Source organism: Hevea brasiliensis, chromosome 9 (assembly GCF_030052815.1).
Source record: "Hevea brasiliensis isolate MT/VB/25A 57/8 chromosome 9, ASM3005281v1, whole genome shotgun sequence".
NCBI classification, from domain to species: domain Eukaryota; kingdom Viridiplantae; phylum Streptophyta; class Magnoliopsida; order Malpighiales; family Euphorbiaceae; genus Hevea; species Hevea brasiliensis.
The window spans coordinates 88,937,932-88,964,698 of NC_079501.1; the positions used below are offsets into that span (position 1 = coordinate 88,937,932).

The 26,767-nt window shown below is 28.9% G+C and overlaps 1 protein-coding gene and 2 non-coding genes across 4 annotated transcripts; all 3 read right to left on the minus strand.

The window, feature by feature from the left end:
* Positions 1 to 10,978: 10,978 nt before the first annotated feature.
* On the minus strand, positions 10,979 to 13,444 carry LOC110670065 (60S ribosomal protein L17-2). Of its 2 annotated transcripts, XM_058153911.1 has the most exons (8): positions 13,355 to 13,444; positions 13,219 to 13,259; positions 13,089 to 13,129; positions 11,930 to 12,160; positions 11,744 to 11,846; positions 11,591 to 11,658; positions 11,365 to 11,494; positions 10,979 to 11,165 (listed from the first exon to the last, which is right to left on the minus strand). In XM_058153911.1, the coding sequence occupies exons 4-8, from the start codon at positions 12,086 to 12,088 to the stop codon at positions 11,137 to 11,139; spliced, it is 489 nt and encodes a 162-aa protein (XP_058009894.1). In that variant the 5' UTR covers positions 12,089 to 12,160; positions 13,089 to 13,129; positions 13,219 to 13,259; positions 13,355 to 13,444; the 3' UTR covers positions 10,979 to 11,136. The 2 variants fall into 2 exon arrangements, with proteins under 2 accessions (XP_058009894.1, XP_058009892.1); XM_058153909.1 differs by lacking the exon at positions 10,979 to 11,165 and having other exon boundaries at positions 11,176 to 11,494.
* Positions 12,355 to 12,483, minus strand: LOC131183714 (small nucleolar RNA snoR74). Its single transcript, XR_009151751.1, has one exon. It is a non-coding gene; the product is annotated as a small nucleolar RNA snoR74 (small nucleolar RNA).
* Positions 12,757 to 12,894, minus strand: LOC131183713 (small nucleolar RNA snoR74). Its single transcript, XR_009151750.1, has one exon. It is a non-coding gene; the product is annotated as a small nucleolar RNA snoR74 (small nucleolar RNA).
* Positions 13,445 to 26,767: the final 13,323 nt, after the last annotated feature.

A 26,767-nucleotide genomic window follows, 5' to 3' on the forward strand; every position in this document is an offset into this window, starting at 1 on the left:
TTGCCTATAGGATGTAGAAGTATCATGATCTATCTTTTGCCACAGCATATCTAAAATACCCTTCTGGTTAGGTGAAGGTAAAGCTGACCTAAGTGCTAGATATCTTTCTATTTGAGTTAAAAGACCCCCTTCCCAGATAATATCTTGTATCAACCCATTAACCCTAATAAGATGCCTCACTAGGCACTCCAAATCATCCCCCATGATAGACGGCTCCATTGGCAGATTAACCAAGTTATTGATCATATTTCTAACTCTATTCCGTTCTTGGGCAGTTAAAATTCTTCTGGGTGTTCTCACAATAAGCACCATGCTTTTCTGCAGCACAGTACAAAAAAAATAAAATAAAATCAATATAATTATTTATTTACACAAAATAAATAATGGATGCAATAAAAATAAATTAAAAATATTTATTCACTCAAATTAAATAATTTTAATCAATTATAATATTTAAAAAAAAATTAAAACAATATTCATAATTTTAGGTAAATAAACAATTTTACATGAATTTTAAATAAATTTGAAAAATGGAATAATGAAAAAATGTCCCAAAAAATAATTTTTAAGTCAAATAATTTTAAATAATTTTTTTTTAGGATTTTGAGAATTTTTCTGCTAAAAAATTACTCAAGAAAACCTTAATTTTTGAATTTTTAGAAAACGACTAATGAAGGTCAAAACGACATGTCTTTAGCCAAATGTCGGGTCATTTCAAGAGCAGTAGGAGGCATGTGCCTTGCACATGCGGCACCTCACTCCCTAGATAAGCATGCATGAAGTACACGTGCCGTGACAGGGACGATGATCAGACTTCAAAAGTCAACTGGTGGGAGGTTTTCACAAATAATCTTTTTATATCTAGGGTCAATTTCAATTTTCAAGACACATAGCTATTAGATTGATTAAACACATGTTCAACCCGAGATTGGGATTTGCTTAGAATGGTCAACTTTAAATTTTGGGGGAAAAACAAAACTAAGGCACATTCAAATGATATTTTGCAAACTATGCATGGCTATATCTTTCTCATTTCTAATCCAAATTGGACATGCAATATATTGTTCAAAAGAAGGATATATCTACTATATAATGATGTTAATATCATGCACAGATATTAAACACACAGTAAGATATTCATGCCCAAAATAGAACCCATGATCATGTATAAAAAAACATAAAAAATTGAACCCAAAAAATTCAGAATAATTATACATTAATTCTAACATATAATCACATGAATAACTTTAACTGTATAGATTAATTCACATTTTAAATGTGTACCTTGAATGCAGAAATTAAATGCTCCTCAAATTGTGTTGTCAATAATGTAAAGTTTTAGTGCACACAATACGAGTACTTGGCTTTGCACACACTCATACATATATATAGGTCATGTTTGAACCATTGTATCCTTCCATTTATATATATGTCCATCATGAACCGTTGCATCGTTCCATTAAAACATGTCTATGGTGAACTATTGTGTCCTTCCATTTATACATATCCAAGGTAAACCATTGTGTCCTTCCATATGTACATGTCTATGATGAATCATTATGTCATTTTCATATTTTTTTTACTAAAGTCAAAGTGTACAATGAATTGGGTTGACCCTCATGGGTGTACCAAATTCCTATAATAACAATAACTAAACAACAATAAATCAAACCAGAAAATTCAACTTAGAAAACTTTAAAAAAATTCAACACAAATAGATAGAATTTGGTTAACAAATGCTAAAAAATTCAGCCTATGAAGTAATTATGTGGCAGCACAACTATTTGTGTTAAGAAAAATAGAGTGCATCTTTTTCTCAAAACAAGCCCAATTCATATCCTAGAACAAGAAAACAATGGAAAAATCATAAAACTTTGGTTGCAAATGAACATGATGTTCGAAATCTCAAGAATTTCTTCAAATTCGCTTTAACTTTCTTAAAGCGAACAAAATTTGGTTAAAATAAAAAAAAAATCGATTGAATCAATTTAATTTAAAAATTCAATTTGATTTTTTATTTTAAGAAATTCAATCTATTCGATTTAGTTTGATTTCTCTACTCATGTCATTGGGAGATATTTATCGTTATTTATTATGCATCAATCAGATCACTCCTATTTCTTTAGATTTGCTATAGCCCCTATATCTATAATGGTATGATCCAAATGACTGTTGTGAATACCTTGGAGGAGGAATTGGCCACTTCATTAAGAATAGTACAATATTAAGAAATAAAATACAAGTTCTTGTTAAGGAACAGTGTTTGAAAATAGGAGGTGGCACAAATCTTAATGTAACAATAAATCATCTATCAAATTATAGGACCGAAAGAGGGGCCAATGTGAATATGATGAAATTCGAAGAGGATGATTTGATATGTGATTATTGTAATACCTCTCACCCAAGCTAATCAAAATCCACACTCAAAGGTGGAATATTCTCAAGGTCCCAAAGGTCTCCATTGTTGAACCATGTACTTTTCTTTCAATCTTAATTTAAGGAAAATTAGAAGTTTTCAATCTTAAATTAGTAATTAAAGAAATTATTTCTTCAATTACCCTAGTGAAACAAAGAGTACCAAATCGATCCGATGTTAGTCTCAAATGCTAATGCGAGAGATCAATCTGATATTAAATACATCCAACACCAAAAGTCTATCACTAGGCCACCACATTTGGCGGTGACCAATCCAATCTCCTTTGCTTGTCTCTTGGAGCATGCATGAACACAGAGGAATAAGAGGACTCAAATGGGAGGGTCCCATAGTAATAAAATGGATAGTGTCAAATATTGTAGGTTTAGGTTGAGGTTTATCTATTAAGTGAAGTTGAAGAGGGAACTAGCAACTAATGTGGGCAAGTTCAAGGATCTAAGTAGAGGTGGGCTCATATTAGCAACTAATATGGGCAAGTTCGAGGATCTAAGTAGAAGTGGGCTCATATTCATTAAGCTTTCGGAAGTTTTGAAGGATATTTTTAGCTTGTCATGAGATAATTTTTAATTGCATTACTATTTCAAAAGTGGCTAAAATAAAATCTTTAGACAACAAGAAAGCAATGAGGAGAATTGTGAAAAAAAATGAAGTGAAATTATATTTTAAGAGAAAAAAAAATGTGATTTCTCAAATTTCCTTTATTTGAATAGTAAATAGATAAGAGAAATGAAGAGAAATTAAGGAAAATTATTTTTTCAATTTCCCTTCATTAACTCAATGCATTTCTCTTTAATTTGGAGTGAAACAGAGAGAATTAGATATTATTTATATTAAAATTACTTATATACTCTTTTTTTTAAAAGAAATTTACTTATATACTCTTACATCATGTAATAACAAAATCACAACTCTTGGCAATTAAGTAATTCTATTAGATAAATTCTATTTCTCCTCTAATTTAGTAAGGTATCTAAATGATAAAAAAAAAATAATTTCTCTTCTTTTTTTTTTCTCTTCATTTCTCTTTTTTCCATCCGCACAATTAAAGATCCAAAAGTGAAGACCTAACTCAAGCCAACCTCCAAGAAATTGCATTGCAAGAATATGACTCAGTAATGAACATGCATGAATGAATGAAAAAAGTGTCAAATATTTGTTATGGGTAGAGAAAATGGATCCATGCCACCCTTGATTTTAGGTTTTAGGTTTTAGGTTTGGTCCATGCCACCCTTGATTACTTGCAAATTTTGACACTCTAAATGTTTATACCTAGACGTGAGGAGGTGTGTTATTCCATATTGATTTTTGGATAAGGTATTTAAGCTAAATATAAAACTTAGACAAACTTTGTCCCTTTGAACTAGCTTTTGGAGTTGACATATTATGTTTAGAAAAGTCTAAGAAAATGTAATGCAATTAAATAATAATAATAATAATTTAACAATGTTAAATTATTTTAAATTGTGCTCAATATAGAATTGATTTAAAAATTTGAGAAAATTAACATTTTGAATATTATCGGTTCTCATTTTAATTTGGACTCTCTCTTAAACTGCTTTTGAGTTTTGAAACTAAAATTATAGTATATGAGATAAACTTAAAAAACTTTATAGCTAAGAATTGCTTCTTCTTTTTATTATTATTAATTTAGAAAAACTGAAAATTAATATTTTGAATATGCTAATTATATCAGTCTCTGTTTTTATTGGACTCTCACTTAAATTACACTAAAATAAAAAAAATAGAGATGAAATATGCCTATATTTCATTGGTATTAGGATTATCGACTAATTATCGATAAAATTTTTTTTTATTTATAAATTCACTTGTCGGTGATGTTTAACAATGAAAATCGTCGGCAAAGTGGGATTTTTTTTTTTGTTGGTGATTTTATGAGGGTCATAGGCTAGTAATATTTACGGATTATTTACCAACGAAAATTTTTGTCACTAATTATCAATGACAAAAAAGTGTTGTAGGTAGTTACCAATGACAATATTTCATATGCAATTTTTTCCATATTTTTTATTTAATTTTTCTACTTTTTAATCTAATTTAATTTTTAATAGATTTTTTATTTTTAATAGATTTTTTATTATTTTAAATTAATTATTAATTTTTCATTAATTTAATTTCATTTAATTTAATGTTTAATTTATTAAAATTTAAATGAATTTAAAAAAATAACTAATAGGGCCAAAGTAGACTTCACATAATGGCTATGCTATAATTACTGAGTGGCTTCTCTTTTGTAGGGAATCCAACTCCTCTCCATTCCACTAAAAACCGATGTAAAAATTTCACATTTTTTACGATTTATCAATGAATTATCGACAAAACTACATTAGTAGGTAATTATCAATAAAACTTTTTTAGGTAATTTATTTTAAAATTTATTTTTTACTTTCTTTTCACTATTATCAACTAAATATGAGTTCATTAATAATTGTCAAAATTTTTTATAAGTAAAATTTTTTAAATTAAATTATTTTTTTAATGTTATCGATCAAATACGAGCTGATTGCTAATCATCGACCATACTTTTTGGTAGGTCAAATTTTTTTATTTTTTTAAGAATTTTAAAATTTTATTTTTTATTTTCTTTTTGACATTATCGATCAAATATGAAGCCGTTAGTAATTATCGATCATATTTTTTAGTAGGTAAAATTTTTAAGCTTTTAAAATTTTATTTTTTATTTTCTTTTTAATATTGTCTACTTGATATATTTTTTTTGGTAGGTAAAATTTTTAAGCTTTTCAAATTTTTTTAATTATCTTTTTAATATTATCGATTAAATAAGAGTTCGTTGGTAATTACCAACCACACATTGTGACAAGTAAAATATTTTAAAATTTTTAAAATTTTATTTTTTTTAGTATTACTAACAAAAAATGAGTTTGTCGGTAATTACCAATCATATTTTCTAGTAAGTAAAAAATTTTTAAGCTTTTTAAAAAATTTTTAATTATCTTTTTAATATTACCAATCAAATATAAGTTCATTGGTGATTATTAATCTTATTTTTTGGTAGGTAAAATCTTTTAAGTTTTTTTAAATTTTATTTTTTATTTTCTTTTTAATATTACTGACCAAATATTTCATTGATAATTACCAACAAATATTTTTATTGGTATGTTTTATATTTGGTCACTAACTTTATCACTAATATTTAGCGCCACATTTATCCATAAAATTGCATCATCAGTAAAAGTTCCGTTGGCATTCGATCAATTCTTTCATGAGTAAAACTTTGCTTAAATTTTCATCCTCTTAGCTTCTCTTTTTCGCCAGTAAGGCATTGGTAATTATCAACAATATTGGTGATTTGTAATTTTTGTAATTATTTTTTTAATTTTTTGTAATGTTACTTTTATTTTCTTTTTAATATTACTGACTAAATATGAGTTCGTAGTAATTACAAATAAATTTTTTTGCTAGTAATTATCAACAAATATATTTTATATTTGGTCGCTAACTTTATCACCAATATTTAGTGCCACATGTATCTATGAAATTGCATCATCAGTAAAAGTTCTGTTGGTATTCGGTCCATAATTTTGATAGTAAAACTTTGTTTAAATTTTCATTCTCTTGGCTTCTCTTTTTCATTAGTAAGGTATGGATAATTATCAACAAAATTTGGTGATTGGTAATTTTTGTAACTATTTTTTTAATTTTCCGTAATGTTACTTTTGAGCTCTAATACTATCTAAATATATTCATTGATTATTATTGCCTATAATTTTTTTTATTAAATACATATCTGTCTTATATTTAATATTAAAAATAATGACAGTTATTAAAATGAAAAATATTAACAAAACTTTAATGATAAATTTTGAATTTATATAAATATTAAATGATAAGGTTTAAACCATATTGGTTATAAAAAAAAAAAAGTTTAAACCTTATTTTCAGGAGTTTTTCTAAGGGGGAAGTATAATAATAATAATAATAATAATAATAATAATAATAATAATAATAATAATAATAATAATAATTATTATTATTATTATTATTATTATTATTATTATTATTATTATTATTATTATTATTATTATTATTATTATTATTTGGCTTCACATTTTCATTATTTGGAGCCTGTAATTTTTTTTTTTAACACTAGATCATTTAGTTACATATTGTTAGCATTTGAATGATAAATGTCCTAATGTCATTTAAAATGCTAGACTTATAAGATTAAAAATAAAATATAATAAAATAAATATTACATGAATATGTAAAAGAAATTAATAATTGTAACAATAATTAAATGTTGTAAAATTCACACCCACACACAATCAAAGAAGAAAACAAAATTTAATATAATTTGGTGTAAGCCTACTCGGACAAATAATTATAAATACTAATTATTTTCCTACTCTTCAAACACTCACAAAGAAACTGACAAATTTTGGTGGCATGGAACTTCAACTTCGGTGCACCTCTACTTAATCCTATTATTATTATTATTATTATTATTATTATTATTATTATTATTATTATTATTATTATTATTATTATTATTATTATTATTATTTCTACTATACTTCCAATTTAATTTTAAAAATCCTAATTCTAATTAGACTTGGATTCTAACAGTCACCACCTCCAAGTCAAATTGAATTAGTTTTCAACACTTCTGTAAAAGTCAATTTTCTCTTGACTATTTTCTTGCATTCTTAATTATTGATGTTGTCCTTTGTCTCTACTTACATTCTTCCAATCAATGTGCCTCCTTTCAATTTGTAGAAATTTTTTTTACCAATCTTCTCGCCTTTCATAATTACAAAAACACCCCAGCTAACTCTCATGACTATATCATGAACTGAACACACATAACCCAAAGAATCCAGCTTACCCAAGGAAATTAAGCTCCTTTCAAATTTGTGAACATGCCTCACTTCATTGAACACTTTCACACGATCAGCATGCAGATTGATCTTTACTCTTCTAACACCTTCAACTTCCATCTTGTTCCCATTAGCTAGCTTAACTTTCTCTCCTTTTTTCTCTACAATTATATCGAACCACTCATTCTTTGAGCAAATATGGAATGGGTAAGCAAAATCCATTATCCACTCATCTTGATATGAATCCTTTGCCTTTTTCACATTATCATCAACGTTCAAATATTCACTGTCAACACCATTATTAGTTGCATTTACAGCAGTTTCTTCTTTTTTTCTCCTAGATTTTTTTTTGAATTGTTTAAACTTTGCAAGATCTACAATTGTATAGAATGTGGCCCTTTTCATGGCAGTAGTGTCATTCTTTATCTTTAAGGTCCACTTGTAGTCTCAAGCTCAATCTACTATTCCTACTCCAATTGTTTTCACGTGGATTGCTTCTTCCAAAGCTCTACCTTCATTACTTCTACCCATCTTTTTAAACTTCTCATCATCCAAGATAACTGCAGTAACCTCCTCCAACTTTAAAGTCTCCTTCCCAATTGTTAAGGTTGCCACCAAGCTTTTCAAGATTGTGAGAGAGAGGTTAGAAGCAAGAGGGCTTTATCTTCATCATCTACCTTCATACCAACACTAGCCAATTGGGTAATTAATTTATTGAAAACATTAAGGTGATCTCTGACATCAATAACTTCCTCCATTCTGAGTTGGTACAACTTCTTCTTCAAATACAAATGATTTGTGAGTGACTTAAACATGTACAGGTTCTTCAATTTCTTCCACAAAATAATTGGCGAAATCTCCTCTAAGACATTGTACTTCACATTAAACAACAATAAATCAACCCAGAAAATTCAACTTAGAAAACTCTAAAAAATTCAACCTAGACAAAACCTGGTTGATAGGTACTAAAAAACTCAGCCTGGGAAGTAATTATGCAGTAGCACAACTATTTGAGTTAAGAAACATAAAGTGTATCTGTCTTCTCGAGACAAGCCAGATTCATATGCTTGAGGAAGAAAAGAATGGAAGAATCATAAAACTTTGGTTGCAAATAAACATGATGTTCAAGAGCTCAAGAATTTCTTCAATTTCACTTTAACTTTCTTAAGATGAAAAAATTTTGGTTAAAATAAAAGAAAAATCAACTAAATCAATTTAATTTAAAAATTCAATTTGATTTTTTATTTTAACAAATTCAATCTATTCAATTTAGTTTGATTTTCTCTACTCATGCCATTGAGAGATATTTACCATTATTTATTAGGCATCAGTTAAAACACTCCTGTTCCTTTAGATTTGGTGCAACCTCTGTATCTATGATGGTATAATCCAAATGGCCGTTGTGAATACCTTGGAGAGAGAATTGGCCTCAATTAAGAACTATACAATATTAAGAAATAAAATACAAGCTTTCATTATTAGGGACTGATGGCTAAAAATAGGAGGTGGTACAAATCCTAATGTAACAACGAATCATGTACCAAATTATGGGACTAGAAGAGGAGCCAATGTGAATATGATGGAATTCGAAGACGATGGTTTGATATGTGATATTTACAATACCCCTCACCCAGGCTAGTCAAAATCTGCACTCAGAGGCAAAATGTTCCCGAAGTCCCAAAGGATTGAAAAAAAAAAAAAAAAACAAGGAAATGGGGTGCTGAGAAAGAGAACAAGAAAATAGAGGTTTAGTTGTGAGAAGCTTGTCTAGACAATTTTGGTCGTTGAAGGTTACAACTTCAGTAGCTGAAGTTATTCAAACCTGGATATAAAACCTAAATGTTAATGATAAAATCCCAGCATGCTCTATGCAACACTTGCATGCCATATCTTATGGCATGGGCCATGTCATATCTTATGTCATGAGAAAGAAGAAAGCTTGTTGGGTTTTAAAGTCTCTTGACATATGATGTCATGAGACATGTGAGTGGGAGATAAAAATGAAACATGTTTGATAAGTGGTCGTCACTCTTAAATTAGCCGTTAGAGAAATTGTTTCTTGTTTCTTAAAATGCCCTAGCAAAACAAAGAGTACTAAAACCCCTTTCGTGCATGCTTGATCGATGCAAAGAAGAGCACTATAAGGGGATTTCGGTTAAGTGTTGAACAAGTCTCAATCACAAGTTGGTGTGGACAGACTAGAAGTCCTGCGTTTGGAGGTCTAGCCACCCAAATTAGGTGATTAAATAGTGATTCTACGCCCATTTGATAAAGTCCCTAAACTTAGTTTATGAGCTTGTTTCTATAGTTTCCTAAATTGCAAAATGAGCTTCATTGTCTTTTGTGGTTAAAAGTGTTATAACCTCGTTGTTTTAATAACATGGTAGTACAAATGATTTGGCATGAGATGCATGTAAACTAGAATAATAATTTTTAAAATTTTGCTGCACAAAATCGTCCTTTTGGCTGGTAGGGGACAAGTTAGTGGTAGGGGACATAGATTGGGTGGACTGAAAGGGCATGATCGAGAATGTGTTCCAATGGAGATTAAAGATTTTGGACCCCTCCAGTGGCTAATGTATCACTTGTTGATGCTTTTCTCCATGGAGCACTCGAAACTTAAACCGTTCATGCTCACGAGATTTTTGAACGCGGATGAATCCATCGGCATTCTGTTCACACTTGCTTTAAATAAATCGAAGCTTGTATATGTAGTATGGATGTTTGGCAAATAACCATAAGATTTATGCTAATTTAGGATGGTGGATGCTTGCAATTGCCAATTGGTTAATCATGCTATTACTTGCGTTGCTCTTGAATTGCGCATGAAATAGTTTAATATTTGAGTTGATGCGAGCTTGTTTCTTTAGGCACTTTTGCTTAACGTTTAATGTAGTTGCTAGCAGCAGCATATGATGGCAGGGCAGTTAGTTGACCTTGTTTTAGTTTATTATGAACATGGAGCCCAAAAAATTTTCAACGTGTATGATGCTGCATTCATAGTGGTGTTGAGTTTGTGGCAACTAACAATGAGTTTCGGCGAGTTTCTGTAGCTTATTTCTACAATCTCATGAATCTATTCTTATTGTGCAGACTACAACTTGCATAGCTTTGTAATCTTTCTTAACCACAGAAATCATATCCAACAGCAAAATTTGTTCAATTTTCATTCTTTCGATTCAGATATACCTAGTATGATGATCACTGAATTCTGAATGTGCCACTCTGCAGGTACAAGGTTGGAGACATGGGTGTCTAGCAAGCAGAACCTCGTTTGGGGCCCAAGAAGCATAGAAGACATCTCACAAAAGGATCAACCAATCAACACTGGACAAGTTGGATGAACTGGATGATGACGACAACTTACAAAGGAATGGAAATCACTCGGAATTTTTAACTCTCGGAGTACCTGGTAAATCATCATTTTTTTGACAAGCTTCCTCATCACATAGATTGAGCTCAATTTGTATTGATCAGAATCGGAGGCTAATCAGCTTTGTTCTAAACCGGGTGCCATTCAATGATTGGCAGCTAACATGAATGATTCTATTGTCGTGCTTGATTGTTAACACAGAGGTTGTGGCCGTAATGTTGCTTTTACAGAGATAGGCGGCCCACCAAAGGAACTGGGTAATTGAATTGTTAACATTAACACTAAAAAACACACAGAGCCTGATTCGAAAAGCACTTCTTTCCTGGGAGTGAATCATTTTAGATACATTTCAAGCACAATCGTTATTCACATAGTAATTAGTATTTAGTAATAACATCAAATTTTCAACAAAGTTGGGGTTACTGCTTACCGGTGTAAGGAGGTTCCCAAGAACTTCAAAACATGGAATAAAATCAACAGACGTAACAGCCCAAGGAAAAAACTGCAGGGGATAATTTGGAAGCTCACCAGCATTTCAAAGTTTGAGATTTCAACTAAGTGGCAACTCTTTAGCAATCACTTCCGGGAGAAAAAGAGATGTATACAAATATCTAAATAACTGCTCATCCAAAATATATATAATCTCATAGAACAACCAACTAAACAGTGATCAAAATAAACGAACAAGTTATCCAATTCACCTAAATAACTGCTCCTAAATGAAGTGTGACAAAATTCTCTCCAATTGAAAAGATTGCCACTCCAGAGGAAGTTGGCACTTTGAGTAGCTTGAGACTTCTTAGATTTGCTGGTAGCCAGCTGGGTCTCAGGCTGCAAAACCAAACAAAGAAAATGAGAGAATGAATAAAGTAAACTATGCTTTCTGCATCTTTTATATTATTTTGCAGCATGTAATGAGCAAGTTACCTCCTTCTTCACTGGTTCTTCCTTCTCAGATAAAATCAACTCAATGTGGCAAGGACTGGACATGTAAGCTTCAAAAGACAATAGCTTCATACCAATCAAAAAAGAAAAATTAAAAGAGCATATAATACATAAATAATTCAGATCAGAACATACGATTGATTCTTCCATGAGCCCTATAAGTACGACGCCTCTGCTTCTGTGACTGATTCACTTGGATGTGAGAAATGAAGAGGGCATCAACATCCAAGCCTTTGACCTGTACAAAGGACAATTAAATTATACACAACTATCAACAATAACACAATATTGTTTGGGGCCTTGTGAAGATCAAGCAGATACCTCAGCATTACTCTCAGCATTCTTGAGCAAATCTAGAATGAACTTAGCAGACTTGGCAGGCCACCTTCCTTGCCCATTTGAGTGCCTGTTCTTTGCCTGAGCAGTACGCCCCACCCCACCACAGAAACGCCGGAAAGGTATAGCTTGTTTATGAGCCATAACATCTTCCAAATACCTCTTAGCCTTTGCCAAAGGTAACTTCCTCAAGGCATGGGCTGTCTCTCTAGTATTCTATAAAAAGATGCACACGTTAATGTATTTCTCAATAGGGTGAAAAAGGAGTGTCAGCTTAAGTGACTATTTGATTACTATCAACTCATAGACACAACTACTAATATTCCAGGACAAAAAAGATTTTTCAGTATTTAAAACATTTGTAACAGACACAATGCAAAGTTACGTCATACAAACTCGCCATTTGATAGTAATGTTCCATCATTTACTGAACCTTCAGCCACAGAGAACTACAGAGGTTCACCCAATAACGATGAAAATAATTTTCCTGAAGTTTACGAGAGCCCAGTTCACAAGAGGCAACAAGGCACTGTTTTTTTTTTTCATCAGGTTATACTTAAGATGGAGAAAAAAGAGTATCAAAACTGTCTCCCACTCTTTCATTAGCTTTCTTAACCATGATAGGTTGTCATTGCTTTAACTTGTCTTTGTTTAGAAACAATATTAACAAGTTCATCATACATAGGACTTAGCAGTAAAAGAACCATCACAGAAAAATTTGTAGAACACAACAACACAACTAGAGATCTCATCTTACAAACCAAATTAACAAACAGCAATCAATCAGATATATATATTTCAGGGGTCAAGAAAAGTGTGCCATCATTTACTGAACCTTCAGCCACATACAAGGGGGAAAAAAAACAGAGGTTCACCCAATAACAACGATATTGATTTCCCTGAAGTTTACGAGAGACCTGTTCACATGGGCAACAGGCCCCTGCTTTTTTCATCAGGTTTAATAATCAAATCCAAAGAACAATATCACCAACCAGTTGCTAAAACTTCAAAAATCCTACATATGCAAAACAAAACTAAACCTATGCATCCACCTAGTACAACTCCACACTAAAACACAACAATAACTAAAATGAGGAAAAAGTAGAAGAAAGTTGAATTTCAAAAAGAGATCGGATAATTATACCTTGAAATGCACTCTGAGGTCAGAGCCCCTGGCCTTGCAGGCTGCAAAATAAGCATAAATACAATACTAGATCAAGACTAAACAAAAATAGACCAGAAAAATAAGGAGGGAATCAGCTGAGGTGGTATACTTATACTTGGTGGAATTTTCAGGCTCTCTTGAGTACTTCACCTGAAAAGAAACAGAACACAGTATTTATTTTAAAGATACAGGGACCCAAACTAGGAAACTATCAAATGGAGAGATGAAGAAAGAAGAAAATGTACCATTGCGGCCGACGCTGCTTCTGCCCAGTGAAGTTTTGAAGTATCCCTCCCTCTGATAGAAGAGAGAAGGCTTTAGGGATTCACTTTATGAGAAATAATTCCTTGCATAAAACACTGTTTGTTTATTATATGGGCCGGGCTTTACGTGGGCTGCTCAAAGAATGTTTCAGAGAATTTTTTTTATTTGATTTTAATTGAAAGACGGATAAATTGAGATGAGAATTATTAATATTTTTATTTATATACCCTTAAGTTTATCTCTCTTTTATCTCTTTTCAAACATAAAAAAATATACATTACCTCTTCTTACCTTTCCAATGATTCATCCCTTCCCAAACTTGAGATTTTTTTATTATAATCTTTCTTACCATTCCCCTTCTTTACCATTTCTTACGATTCCATTACTTATACTACCCTCACTTCATCCAAATAGATTCTAATTCACAGTCTTAAAAATAATTTTAATAATATTAAATTAAAACTCATTAAGATATTATAGCTGCCAATAATTATGATTTATCATAATTAATAGCAATTAATAGTTATTTAAATTAATTTAATAATTATTTTTTCAATAATTTAAAAAATAAAATTAATTTATTTAATGAATTAATATACTTATAAAATAAATAAATGAGTGTGTATTATAATCAAAGAGAGGGAGAAAAAATACATGCTAAAGACATTAGGTAATTTAATGTAAAAAACCTTTTTATTTTATTTATTTTTCTTCCTATTCTTTATCTATATAAATGTGAATTTTTATGCATGGTTTTTTTTAAATTACCATTCCGCAGCTTATATTAAACAAATTTTTAAATGTATTTTATTTAAATGGATTTTATTTTTTTTAAATTGTATTTTTTTATATATTTTAGGTAGGTGGATTTTTTTAATTTGTTTAAAGGGTAAATTTTGATAAATAAAAATAATATCAGGCGGGTATTAAATACTTATTTTAGTTTTCTTAATTTGTGAAAATAATTAATCGACCTGGCTAAAAGCTAAAAACAAGTTGTGTGGGAGAGCGACCGTCTCATGGCTCTCACTTTCATTTTGGGTCGAGCTGATCCTATTGGAAGCTTTTGGGCACTTAGTTACTTCTGTTCTGAATCTTTTAAGGTTGGACTAGAACGTGCGTGTTGCTAGTCTTTCTTCTTAGTTTTTCCATGACTCGACTCGGGTGTCCTACACTCGTCCTTGTACAAGTTAGTTGTGTTGTTCTTTTCATTAATCACAAAAAAAAAATAAAAATAAAAATAAAAATAAAAATAAAATAATAATAATAATAATAATAATAATAATAATAATAAATTAAGCTTCTAGTGCAAAATATATATATATATATATATATATATATATATATATATATATATATATATATATATATATATATTGTGTGTTTGTATGTGTAAAACTCATATTAATAATTTTTGCAAACGCAAAAAATGGATTATCAAACTTTATGCAATCGCAAAAGTTTCATTTAGCAAATGCATATATAACTCAGAAATAGTTAGTAATAAAAAAAAAATTGTTCGAGAAAGTTATGTTTGCACGTTAAAAAGACATTAAAATGAATTGTTTTTACTAATAGTTGTATATATTCTAAAAGATATAAGTGAATAAATATAATTATTCTAAAAGATATGAAGTGAATTGTTATATCTTTTTTAAAAGATGTAAGTTAATAAATGTAATTGTTCTAATAGATATAAGCTGAATTGTTGTATTTGTTCAAAAAAAAGTAAATATTTTATAAATAATAGTTTTGAACAGAAATCTACTAAAAAAAATTAACTCATTCTCTTTTGTCTCTTTTCTTCAATTTTAATTTACAATCAATATTATTATTTTGTTTAATTTATTCTTAGAAGAATTCTATAATTGATGTCTAAAATTTTGTTTTGACTTTATTATCCTGAAGGATCTGTTCAAACTATCTGACAGCAATATAGTGAATGATATAATTTCTTTAAAGGAGAATGACTATACGATTAAACCCTATTATTATTATTATTATTATTATTATTATTATTATTATTATTCTAACAATTTATAATAATTTTATATTATTCATCCGTATTTAATCACATGTTATTTACAAATTAAATATATATTCCATAGTTTAATAGGGAAAAAATTCATAATTAAATGAGCAACTTTTAGCACCAAAATTGCACCAATCATTTTAGCTATGGCCGAAAGTTTGTAAGACTGGTGTGCAGATTCGTTTTCTGTTTATATTGATGTCGGAGTCTTCTATTCCGCTTGAAATTGAAGACCCACTTTTTTCTTGGCTCACAACTCCTTGTAGGAGTATATCATGGATACAATTCCCCTCTAAGAATTCAGTATAACTATTGCATATGAATAATAAATACATTTTGATCATTGATTATAATAAAACTCATGTAAATTAATAATTATATTGTAAATTTTTTACATTGCATGGGCCTAGCTCACGTAATGGGCCTATTAATTCACAATCAATAATATTAAAAAAATTTAAATTAAAAATATTTAAAAAATTATTATAAAATATTCATACAATACATATGGCTGGTAAATAAGCATTGCACAAACAGAACATATTGTTAAATGAGCAATACGCCATCGTTTTTTAGCTATGTTGAGAGCGTTAGGTTAGCAATTTGCTACATCGAAATTGCTCACCGCTCGACATGGTTTTATATTTTAAATTTAAAATTTTAACATTTGTTAAGATATGTACCATAAATAGTTAGGATATGTGTATCTACAGTGATTATGTGAATATATTTAGATGCTAAAATCGTGACTATAATTACGCATTTAATTAGGATTATATTTCCTATTTAGTTCTCCTTTACATATTATAAATTGACACCATTGGCTTGAAGGAATCAAGCTCTTCAATCATTCTCAATATTCTTCTTCTATTCTATTTTCTCACATGGTATCAGAGTCCTTGGTGGGTCTAATTTGAAATCTGAAACAAAGTCCTCATAGGGAGGAACTTTCTCTCTTTTTCCGGTCACTTTCTGGGAGTTCGTAGCTGTCACTGCCTAGCCAAGTGAATTACCCAGCCCAGGATCGGCCTCAGGCGGCCTCAACCACGCTGGTCCCGTCATCTATTTCTCACTTTTTTGTCACTACCTCTTCTTACAGTAGGCTTTTCTAACATATTTTTGAATAACATTTCAGTGTGCTTCTCTTGCCAACATGTCTGAGATTGAGGAGTCCTCCAATACAGCCTCCAACACAGGTTCTGAGATTCTCACACCCATATCCAACGCAAGTTCTGAGATTCTCAAACCCATATTTTCTTCCATTGGTAATTCACCAGCTATTACTACTATTAAATTAGTAGGAAGTCAAAATTATATGTTTTGGGCTGCATCAGTGGAATTATGGTTTATGGAGCAGGGGTATGATGACCACTTGGTTAAAAATGCCATAGATATAGCTTTAACAAATAGAGCTAATTGGACTAAGATTGATGCTCAATTATGTAGTCTCTTGTGGCATTCTCTAGACCCAAAATTACTTAATATTTTTCAATCTTATAAAACCTGTTGCAAAATCTGGACTAAGATGAAAACCTTATATATAAATGATGTGTAGCGTATTTATAAGGTAGTATCAAATATTGTTCATCTACAACAAAATCAACAAGATATGTCTAGTTATTTGGGACAGGTAGAATCACTGAAAGATGAATTTAATTCTATCATTATATGTACTGATAATATTTCTTAGCAACAGCGGGACAAGTTCTTCATGGTTTTGGCATTGATTGGGCTAAGACCTGACCTTGATTCTGTTAGAGACCAGATATTAACTAGTCCGGTTATTCCCACTCTAAAGAATGTGTCTGCCAGGCTTCTACACATCTCACTCAATAAGAATAATTTCTCTGGAATTGAATCTTCAGTTTTAGCTGCATAAAGTGGAAACCAATCGAGACAGGGTACTTATCAGAGAGGCAAGGGTAAAAGGCTCCATTGCACTTATTGTGATAAGAGTAATCACACTCGAGATACTTGTTGGGCCCTTCATGGTCGACCACCACGCCCCATTCAGTCAAATAATGTGGGCCGATCAACTGCTCATATGGCTCAATCTGGTAAAAATGGTATTCTTCCATTACCTGATGGAAAGGATAAGGTGTCATATTCTATAGTATTAACTGGAGCTGATTACAAGGAGTATTTGCAATATCAAACAGCCAAACAGCAATCTTCTAGCAGTGGTCGTTCTGGTAATTCCTTTACTTGTCTAACACAGTCTTCGTTCACTGGTTCATAGATCCTAGACTCTAGTGCTTTTGATCATATATCTAGTAACAAAAATCTTTTCTCATCTCTAGTTTCTCCTTCGGTTTTGTCTAAAGTTACTTTGGCTAATGGTTGACAAACTTTAGTTAAGGGCATAAGAGAAGTAAAAATCTTTCTATCCATTCCTTTAACCACTGTTTTGTTCACTTCAGAATGCCCATATAATTTAATCTCCATTAGTAAATTTACTAAAAATTTGAATTGTTCTGTCACCTTTACAGCTGACTCTGTTGTTGTGCGGGACCAGAGTACGGGGAAGATGATTGAAGTAGGATGTGAGTCACAAGGGTTGTACCATATTTCTACTTCAAATTCTCCAGTTGCTCTTACCTCTACCACTTCCGCTGATCTTTTTCACAATCTTCTAGGTCATCCGAGTTTTGCCAAATTGCAAAAATTAGTTCCTAGTCTTTCTAGTTTATCTTCTTTTGAATGTGAGTCCTTTCAACTTGGGAAACAAAGTCGTGTTTCCTTTCCCAAGCGAGTCAATAATAGGGCTAAGTCCATGTTTGAAATTGTCCATTCAGACATTTAGGATCCAAGTCATGTCAGTACAACTTTGAGATTTCATTATTTTGTTACTTTTGTTAATGATTATTCTCGTTGGCTTGGTTATTTTTAATGAAGACTCGTTCTGAATTATTCTCTATATTTCAAAAATTCTCTACTGAAATACATAATCAATTTGCTATTTTTATTAAAATACTTCGTAGTGACAATGCAAAAGAATATTTGTCTACTCCCTTTATTCATTTCTTATCTTCTCAGGGTATTACTCATCAAACTTCAAGTGCTTATACCCCTTAACAAAATGGGGTTGTCGAACGAAAGAATTGTCATCTAGTTGAGACTGCCCACACTTTAATCATTCACTATAATGTTCCTCTTCGTTTTACGAAGATGCTATTCTTACTGCTTGTTACTTAATTAACCGAATTTCTTCTTCTGTTTTGCATAATCAAAGTCCTCATTCCATTTTGTTTCCTGACCAAGATACCCATTAATTGTTTCTATGTGTATTTGGTTGTATTTGTTTTGTTTATGATCACACTCCTGGCAAAGACAAACTTTAGCCCAAATCAATAAAATGTGTCTTTTTGGGATATTCTAGACTTTAAAAAGGTTACAAATGCTACAATCCACTTACAAATAAATACTTTGCGTCAGCTGATGTAACCTTCGTTGAAACATCTCCCTATTTTTCCTCTAACATCGCATCCAAGGTTTTTATTCCTAATGCCTTACCAGTTCGTACTCTTCCTCCACCACCAATCAGTCCACCACCACTACACGTCTACTCACATTATCCTCATCATCCCACTAACACCATTGATGCTTCTTTGCTTGATACAGGTATAACACCGGCTCCTAGTAACTCTTGCCCTCCTTCATCTTCACCTATTCTGGTCTTGCCTTCAACAGACAATGCTACTCCTCCCATTGCGATCCGAAAAGGTATTCGTTCGTCTCGAAATCCTCATCTTATTTATAATTTTGTCAGTTATCATTATTTGTCTCCTTCCTACTATGCTTTTGTCATCACTTTTTCTAATGTATCTGTACCTAAGACTGTTAGAGAAGCTTTGGAACATCCAAAATGGTGTAATGCAATGGTTGAAGAGATGACTGCTCTCCATAACAATGGCACTTGGGATTTGGTGCCACTACCAAAGGGAAAATCTATCGTTGGTTGTCGATGGGTTTATATAGTCAAGGTGGGGCCTGATGGCCAGATTGATAGACTTAAAGCTCGCCTTGTTGCAAAGGGCTATACTCAAAGCTTTGGCCTTGATTACAATGATACCTTCTCTCTTGTAGCTAAGATTGCCTCGGTTCGCCTTCTCATTTCCTTAGCTGCCATCCATCACTGGCCACTTCATTAACTGGATATCAAAAATGCCTTTTTACATGACAAGCTAGCTGAGGAAGTTTATATGGAGCAACCACCAGGGTTTGTTGCTCAAGGGGATTCTGGTTTGGTGTGTTGCCTACGACGTTTTTTATATGGCTTGAAACAATCTCCGAGAGCATGGTTTGGACGGTTCAGTACTGTAGTCCAACAATTTAGAATGTCTCGGAGTAAAGCTGACCATTCAATATTTTTCTACCATAATGGCCATGATAAGTGCATTTATCTCGTTGTTTATGTTGATGACATTGTTATTACAGGAAATGATCATGTTGGGATCTCAAAACTCAAACAACACTTGTCCAATTATTTTTAGACTAAGGATCTTGGGAAGCTAAAGTATTTCTTGGGGATTGAAGTAGCACAATCCAAGACAGGTATCGGCATTTCTCAAAGGAAATATGCTTTGGATATACTGATAGAGACGAGCATGTTAAACTGTAGACACGCAGATACTCCTATGGATCCAAATGTCAAACTTGTTCCTAGACAGGGAGAGCCATTGGAGGATCCTGGTAGATACCAGAGATTGGTTGGAAAACTTAATTATCTTACAATCACATGCCCAGACATCTCATTTGCTGTAAGTGTGGTCAGTCAGTTCCTTCAAGCACCATGTAGTAGTCATTGGGATGCAGTTATTCGGATACTCAGATATATTAAAGGAGCTCCAGTACAAGGCCTAATAGACAGGGGTCATTCACAGATTATTGGTTACTCAGATGCAGATTGGGCAAGTTCTCCTTTAGACAGACGGTCTACTTCAGGATATTACATTATGATTGGAGGTAATTTGATTTCTTGGAAAAGTAAAAAGCAAGATGTGATTGCTAGGTCAAGTGCAGAAGCAAAATATCGAGCTATGGCTTTGGAAACTTGTGAACTTATATGGTTGAAACAACTTCTCCAAGAGTTCAAGTATAGAGAACTTAAACAAATGCAGTTAATCTGTGACAATCAAGCTGCACTTCACATTACCTCTAATCCAGTGTTTCATGAGAGAATGAAACATATAGAGGTGGATTGTCATTTCATCAGACAAAAGATTGAATCTGGTTGTATTTCCACTAGCTTTGTTAGCTCAAATGACCAATTAGCAGATATCTTGACAAAATCTCTCAGAGGCTCTCGGATTAAATATATTTATAACAAGCTTGGAGCATATGATTTTTACGCTCCAGCTTGAGGAGTAGTGTTAAGATATGTACCATAAATAGCTAGGATATGTGTATTTGTAGTGATTGTGTGAATATATTTGGGTGCTAGAATTATGGTTATAATTACGCATTTAAGTAGGATTGTATTTCCTATTTAGTTGTATTGTACAGATTATAAATTGACACCATTGGCTTAAGGAAATAATCAAGCTCTTCAATCTCAATATTCTTTTTCTGTTCTATTTTCTCACAACATTTATTAGCTTGTAGTGATTTTTTAAATTTTACATATAATATTTAAACTTTAAATATTAATATTATCATTATTATTATTTTATTTTCAACACTTACAGTAAAATAATTGTTTTGAAATAAGACATATATTTTGAAAAAATATATATATAAATTTTAAGTTAATTGATTCCTTATTAACACTCAAAAATAATTTTTTTCTTAAAATGGAAATGACAATTTTATATAAAAATATTCAAACTTTAAATATTATTATTAAATTTTTTATTTTCAATTTTTATAATAAAATAATTATTTTGAAATAAGACAAATATATTTTGGAGAAAAAAATGTCACTAAGATTGCAGCCTATATCTGTTTGACTGTAAATTCTTGGTTATAAAATTATTTGTTATTTATAATTTCCATACTACAAATGAAAACTAAAATAATCAAATTAAATTACATTAACCAAAATAAAGAAAATAATCAAAACATGTATAAGAAATTAAGCTATTTGAGAGGACATATAATTTTTGTCTTTTTTTTTCCATTTTCTTGAATTCTTGAGTGAAAGACATTAAATTACAGGAATAAACAAATATTATTTCTAAGAATTTATTCCTAAAGGAAGGAAAATATTAAAAAAAAAAATGAAAAAGAGCTGATATTAGTGGTGGTGAAAAAATTTACTCCTGAAGATGGAATTGAGATCCTCATATATATTAGTAGTGGTGAAAAGCAAAGAATCATTATAATTATAAAAGTGCTGATTTCCACATAGAAAATTAGCTGAATTTGGTGTAAAAATTGGTACATTAGTCATATAATTTGGATTTGTATGCTCAAAAATTGGAGTAACAAAGTAAGAATTAACTTGTCTATTACTTATGTTCCACAATTTTCATATGTAATCACCGAATACCTTTAATATTTTCATTTTCATTTTCAACAATCTTTCCATTTTTATTATTTTTCTCATCTTATGAGTACTTACCCTTTTCTTGCTTCACATGAGGCTTGTGATCCTTGTCAGAGAGCGATAACCAGTAAGCTTTTGCATTAATGCCATAAAATCTCTAAGATGGGTGTGGATATTTGGGGAGAACCGAGTATAAATGATAATCTGGATGGCGCTACTGGGGAGAATTGGTGGGGTTGATGACACCAAGCGAAAAAGCCGAGAAAGAATAGGAAGAACAAGATGGCAAAGACAAGGAAGAGATGTGGGATTTTTTGCAAAGCAGATTAGTAATTTGATGGCGAACATGCAAGAAAGCTGTGCCATTTTTATTATCACTAGTATATACTACAACAGCCAAACAATATATGAAAAGTGTTTGCCATGCGTTCTTGCTTAATGAGCGAGTATTGAATGCAAAATCCTTGTATCTAGCTTTTGTGTACCAATTCAAAAATTTCCTGGCTGACTTTTCAAATTCTCAAGACGAAAATATGCTAAAAAATATTTGAATTGTATGGCCCCAGAACATAGATATGATCTATTACCCTGATTAGTCGTCGCAGAGGGATTGTTGCATGAGCACAGCAGAATCCATTGCATTGGAACCTGAACTTTTATCGGGCTTCACCTCATTCATATCAAGAAATATGTTACACATCACACTGTCAAACAAAATTATACAGTGTTAAAAAAAATACATTGTTAAAAAATAAAATAATATTATTATTGGATTTGGCCAAAAAAACATGTGTCATGTTTATATACAATTATTGATAAAAATTTATGCGTAGTTTGGATGGAAAGATGATGAGAATAAAAGGCAAATTAGTTATCCTTGCTAAACTATCTTACTTTCTACGCTTCTTTAAATATTAAAATAGTCTTTATTTACCAATGAACATTGCATGGAGTGGAAGGACTTAATTTCCCTTAAACAAGGCCTTGGATTAAGCGTAGATTACTGGATATCGAAGTGTCATGGACTAAAAAAAAATTATTATTATTTTTCTTCTAAAAATAGAGGAAACGCATGATTGAAAGATGCTAAATCACTTATTACCTAACAATATGATCAAATATAATCACAAACTATTTAAGTCGCCTATGATTATGAGTACTACCATTAGCAATCCATAGTTATTTGAATTAATTTAATAATTAGTTTTCTCCAATATTTCAAAAAAAAATTAATTTGTTTGATAAATTAATATATTTTTTCTTATATATAATTAAATAAAATGAGAATAGCATGAAGATATAATAAGTAGTTACAATATAAAGTTTGTGATTTTAATTGTTCATAATTATTACATGATATAGAATTATATTATAAAAAAATAAATGATAAAATAATTCAGAAAAAGAAAAGTCATGTAAACATGCAATGATGTTATCAATTCAATAAAATAAAAATTTTTGGCAAAGTCTAATTAAAATTTTAAAACTTATATTTTGATCTATATATTTTTCTAAAAATTAAGTCAATCAGAAAATTAAGAAATAATATATTAAGGAACTGAGAATTAAAACTAATAAAAAATTATTTATGGCTATTAAAATTTACAATTAAAATAATATTTTTTTAATTAATTCTATCAATATTAGAATATATATATTCTAATATTGATAGAATTAATTAAAAAATGAAAATATTAATACTTATAAAATAAATAAATGAGCGTGTATTATAATAAAAGAGAGGGAGAAAAAGTCCATATGCAAGAGATGAGGTAATTTAGACTTTGTTTGTTCATCGAAAAAAAAAATTGTATATAAAAAATGTTTTTCATGAAAATTATTTTATAAAAAAATGTTTTTCATTAAAATATTTTATATTGTTTAGTAGATATTTATAAGTATTTTTAAATTTTTAAGGTTTCGTATGTTTCATAGAAAATATTCTATATTTAGAAAAATTAGTTTATAAAAAATATTTTCCTAGTCAAAGTGAAAATTAAATCATTTTAAAGAAAAATTATTTTCTTTTTTAAAAGAGAAAGTTATTTTTTATTTTTTAAACTTTAATAATCTTATTAAAATGTGAAAACATTTATATATATTTAAAATAAATACATACCGTTAATTTAACATTATAACCAAACAGCGAAAAATATTTTCATGCAAATATTTTTCATAGAAAATATTTAACATATATAAGTTATTTTTCATGAAACAAATGGAGCCCTAATAAATTTGTTAAACTTAGGAAAATAGCTTTCTCTTTTAAAGAGAGGAAGTCATTCTTCTAAAAAATGACTTAATTTTTTCTTTAATAAGAAAAATATTTTCTATTAAAAAAATTTTCTAAGTGCCCCATACACTAGAAAATACAAAAAATATTTTTTAGAAAAATATTTTTCACAAAATAAATAGAGCCTTAATGTAAAAATATCTTTTCACTTATTTATTTATTTATTTTCTTTCCATTCTTCTTTTATAATCAAGTATTCTCCATATTTATTTTACGATTTATGGAAGATTAATCTTTTCGGAACTCGTGATTACCCTTTCCAACAATATATTCTCTAATAATCAAACCCATAATCATTCTTCCTATTCTTTATCTATGCCTATTATATATGTGTGCGTGTGAGAGAGAAAGAGAGAGAGAGAGAAAAGGGGAGTGGTTTGCCAAAAATGCCCATGATAATTTAGTATCAAATGAAGAACTAAATTTAATTGAATATTAAAAATCATAATTAATTTTAAAATAGGTAGGATACTCTTTATATTTTTCATAATATTAAAAATTAAAAAAAAAAATAAACTATGAAATCATTAAAGAAGGAGATATTAAAAAATAAAAAATAATTAAGCTATAAAATCTACTAAACATTCTATTTTAAATTTATATATAACTATATATATATTAAAAAAATTAATTTATTTATAATAATTAATAATTATTTTCTCTATAATATCCTTAACATAATTACAATATTACTTCTATTTAATTATTTGTTAAATTATTTATATTATAATAAATTTAATAATAATTATTTATAATCCTTATTTAGTTCAACTTTCACATTCCTATTCATACTTAGATTTTTTTTAGACAATAAAAGATAAAAGTTTTTATTAAATAAAGATAGAATACAAATTTAAAATACAAATTCTTAAATTTAAGTTTTATTTATCTATTTATAACCTATCTATATCTATAATCTATAATATATAAATGTGCAAAGGGAACATTAAGTTTGATAAAAATGTAATTATAGAGATAAATATATAAATTTGTTGCTAATAATATATATTAGTGACAATGAACAGTCGCTAATTCACATGATATTGTCACTAATAACTTTTAGTAACAACATTTCTCTTGCCAGTTAATTTGTCGCTAATAATTTTTAATGATGGCATATCCCTCGCTAAATCCATATTTGATATAAACTAAAATTTTAATATTATTTTAATAATAATTCTACTTATCCTGAAAATCCTATTATAATTTCTAATTTTGAAATTATATAATCTTAATTATGCATATAGGAAGGAGGGGACAACAATAAAATAAATAAAAATATCCTTAACATAATTATAAAATTACTACTAAATATTAATAACCATTTAATTAACATAACAATAAAATTAGTAGTAAAAATTAACTATTTAATTAAATAAAAGTTTACATTTATATAAATAAATAAATAAGAAATTTCTAATCCTATTAGTTGATAACTATTTTATTTGTTATAAATTTATATTTTTTCTAAGAAAAAAAACCAAATACTAAAATTGAGAATACAAATTTTTAATTTAATTCAAATGTAAACTATTTTATTGGTTAATAATTTATAGGTATTTTTCTGAAAAAAAAATTATTGACGTTGACAAATCTAATTGTGTCCAAACTTATAATTATATCCAAATATAGAATTTATTTTTATATGTAAATATTTTTTTCATTTATTTTATTTCTACTAAAAACATATTTTTATATTTTCAAATTATTTTCAGTTATAATAAATTTATAAATAATTTTTATTATAAATTAATATAATTACTAGAATATCATTTGAATTTTGACTAATTAGTTGAACAAACAAAACTAACATTAATTTTACAATCTTGATAAAATTAATCAAATTAAAAATTTGAATAAAAATAAAAAGTTCTTAGAGATTTTTTATTTATTAGTCTTATTTTTAAATAAATTTTATTTTTTAATAAAATAATTTAATATACAAATTTATAACAAAAATTAAAGAATACTATTTGTAAAAATCATTTAGACTTTATTTAGATAATTAATCATTTAAAATAAAAGTAAATTTGTATTTTTTTATCAAAATATAATAAAATATCATAATATCAAAATATAAATGCCCATTCACTTTAAAATTTTGTCTATTTAAATCAATTTTATATTATTATCTAATTATTTAAATATATAAATATTTAAAGTTTTATTAAAAAATAAAATTAATATGAAATATATAATTATAATAATATATTATAAAATTATATAATATAAGTTTTCATGAATATATTACACAATATATACTTTTTTTTGTTTTAAATATTTCATTTATTAAACTTTTAATATATATATATATATATATATATATATATATATATATATATATATATATATATATATATATATATATATATATATATATTAGTGTTAATAGGAGCATTTATGAGTTATAAATTATTCTTATAATTTTTTAATTTATAAAATTTAATCTTATTATCAATCCTATTTCAAAACATACATAGATATATCCTTAACTCACAAATTGTTTGATGAATATTAAATAATATTATGTATTTTAAAGGTTTAATAGTAATTTCTTTTTATTTTTATGATTATAGCTACTT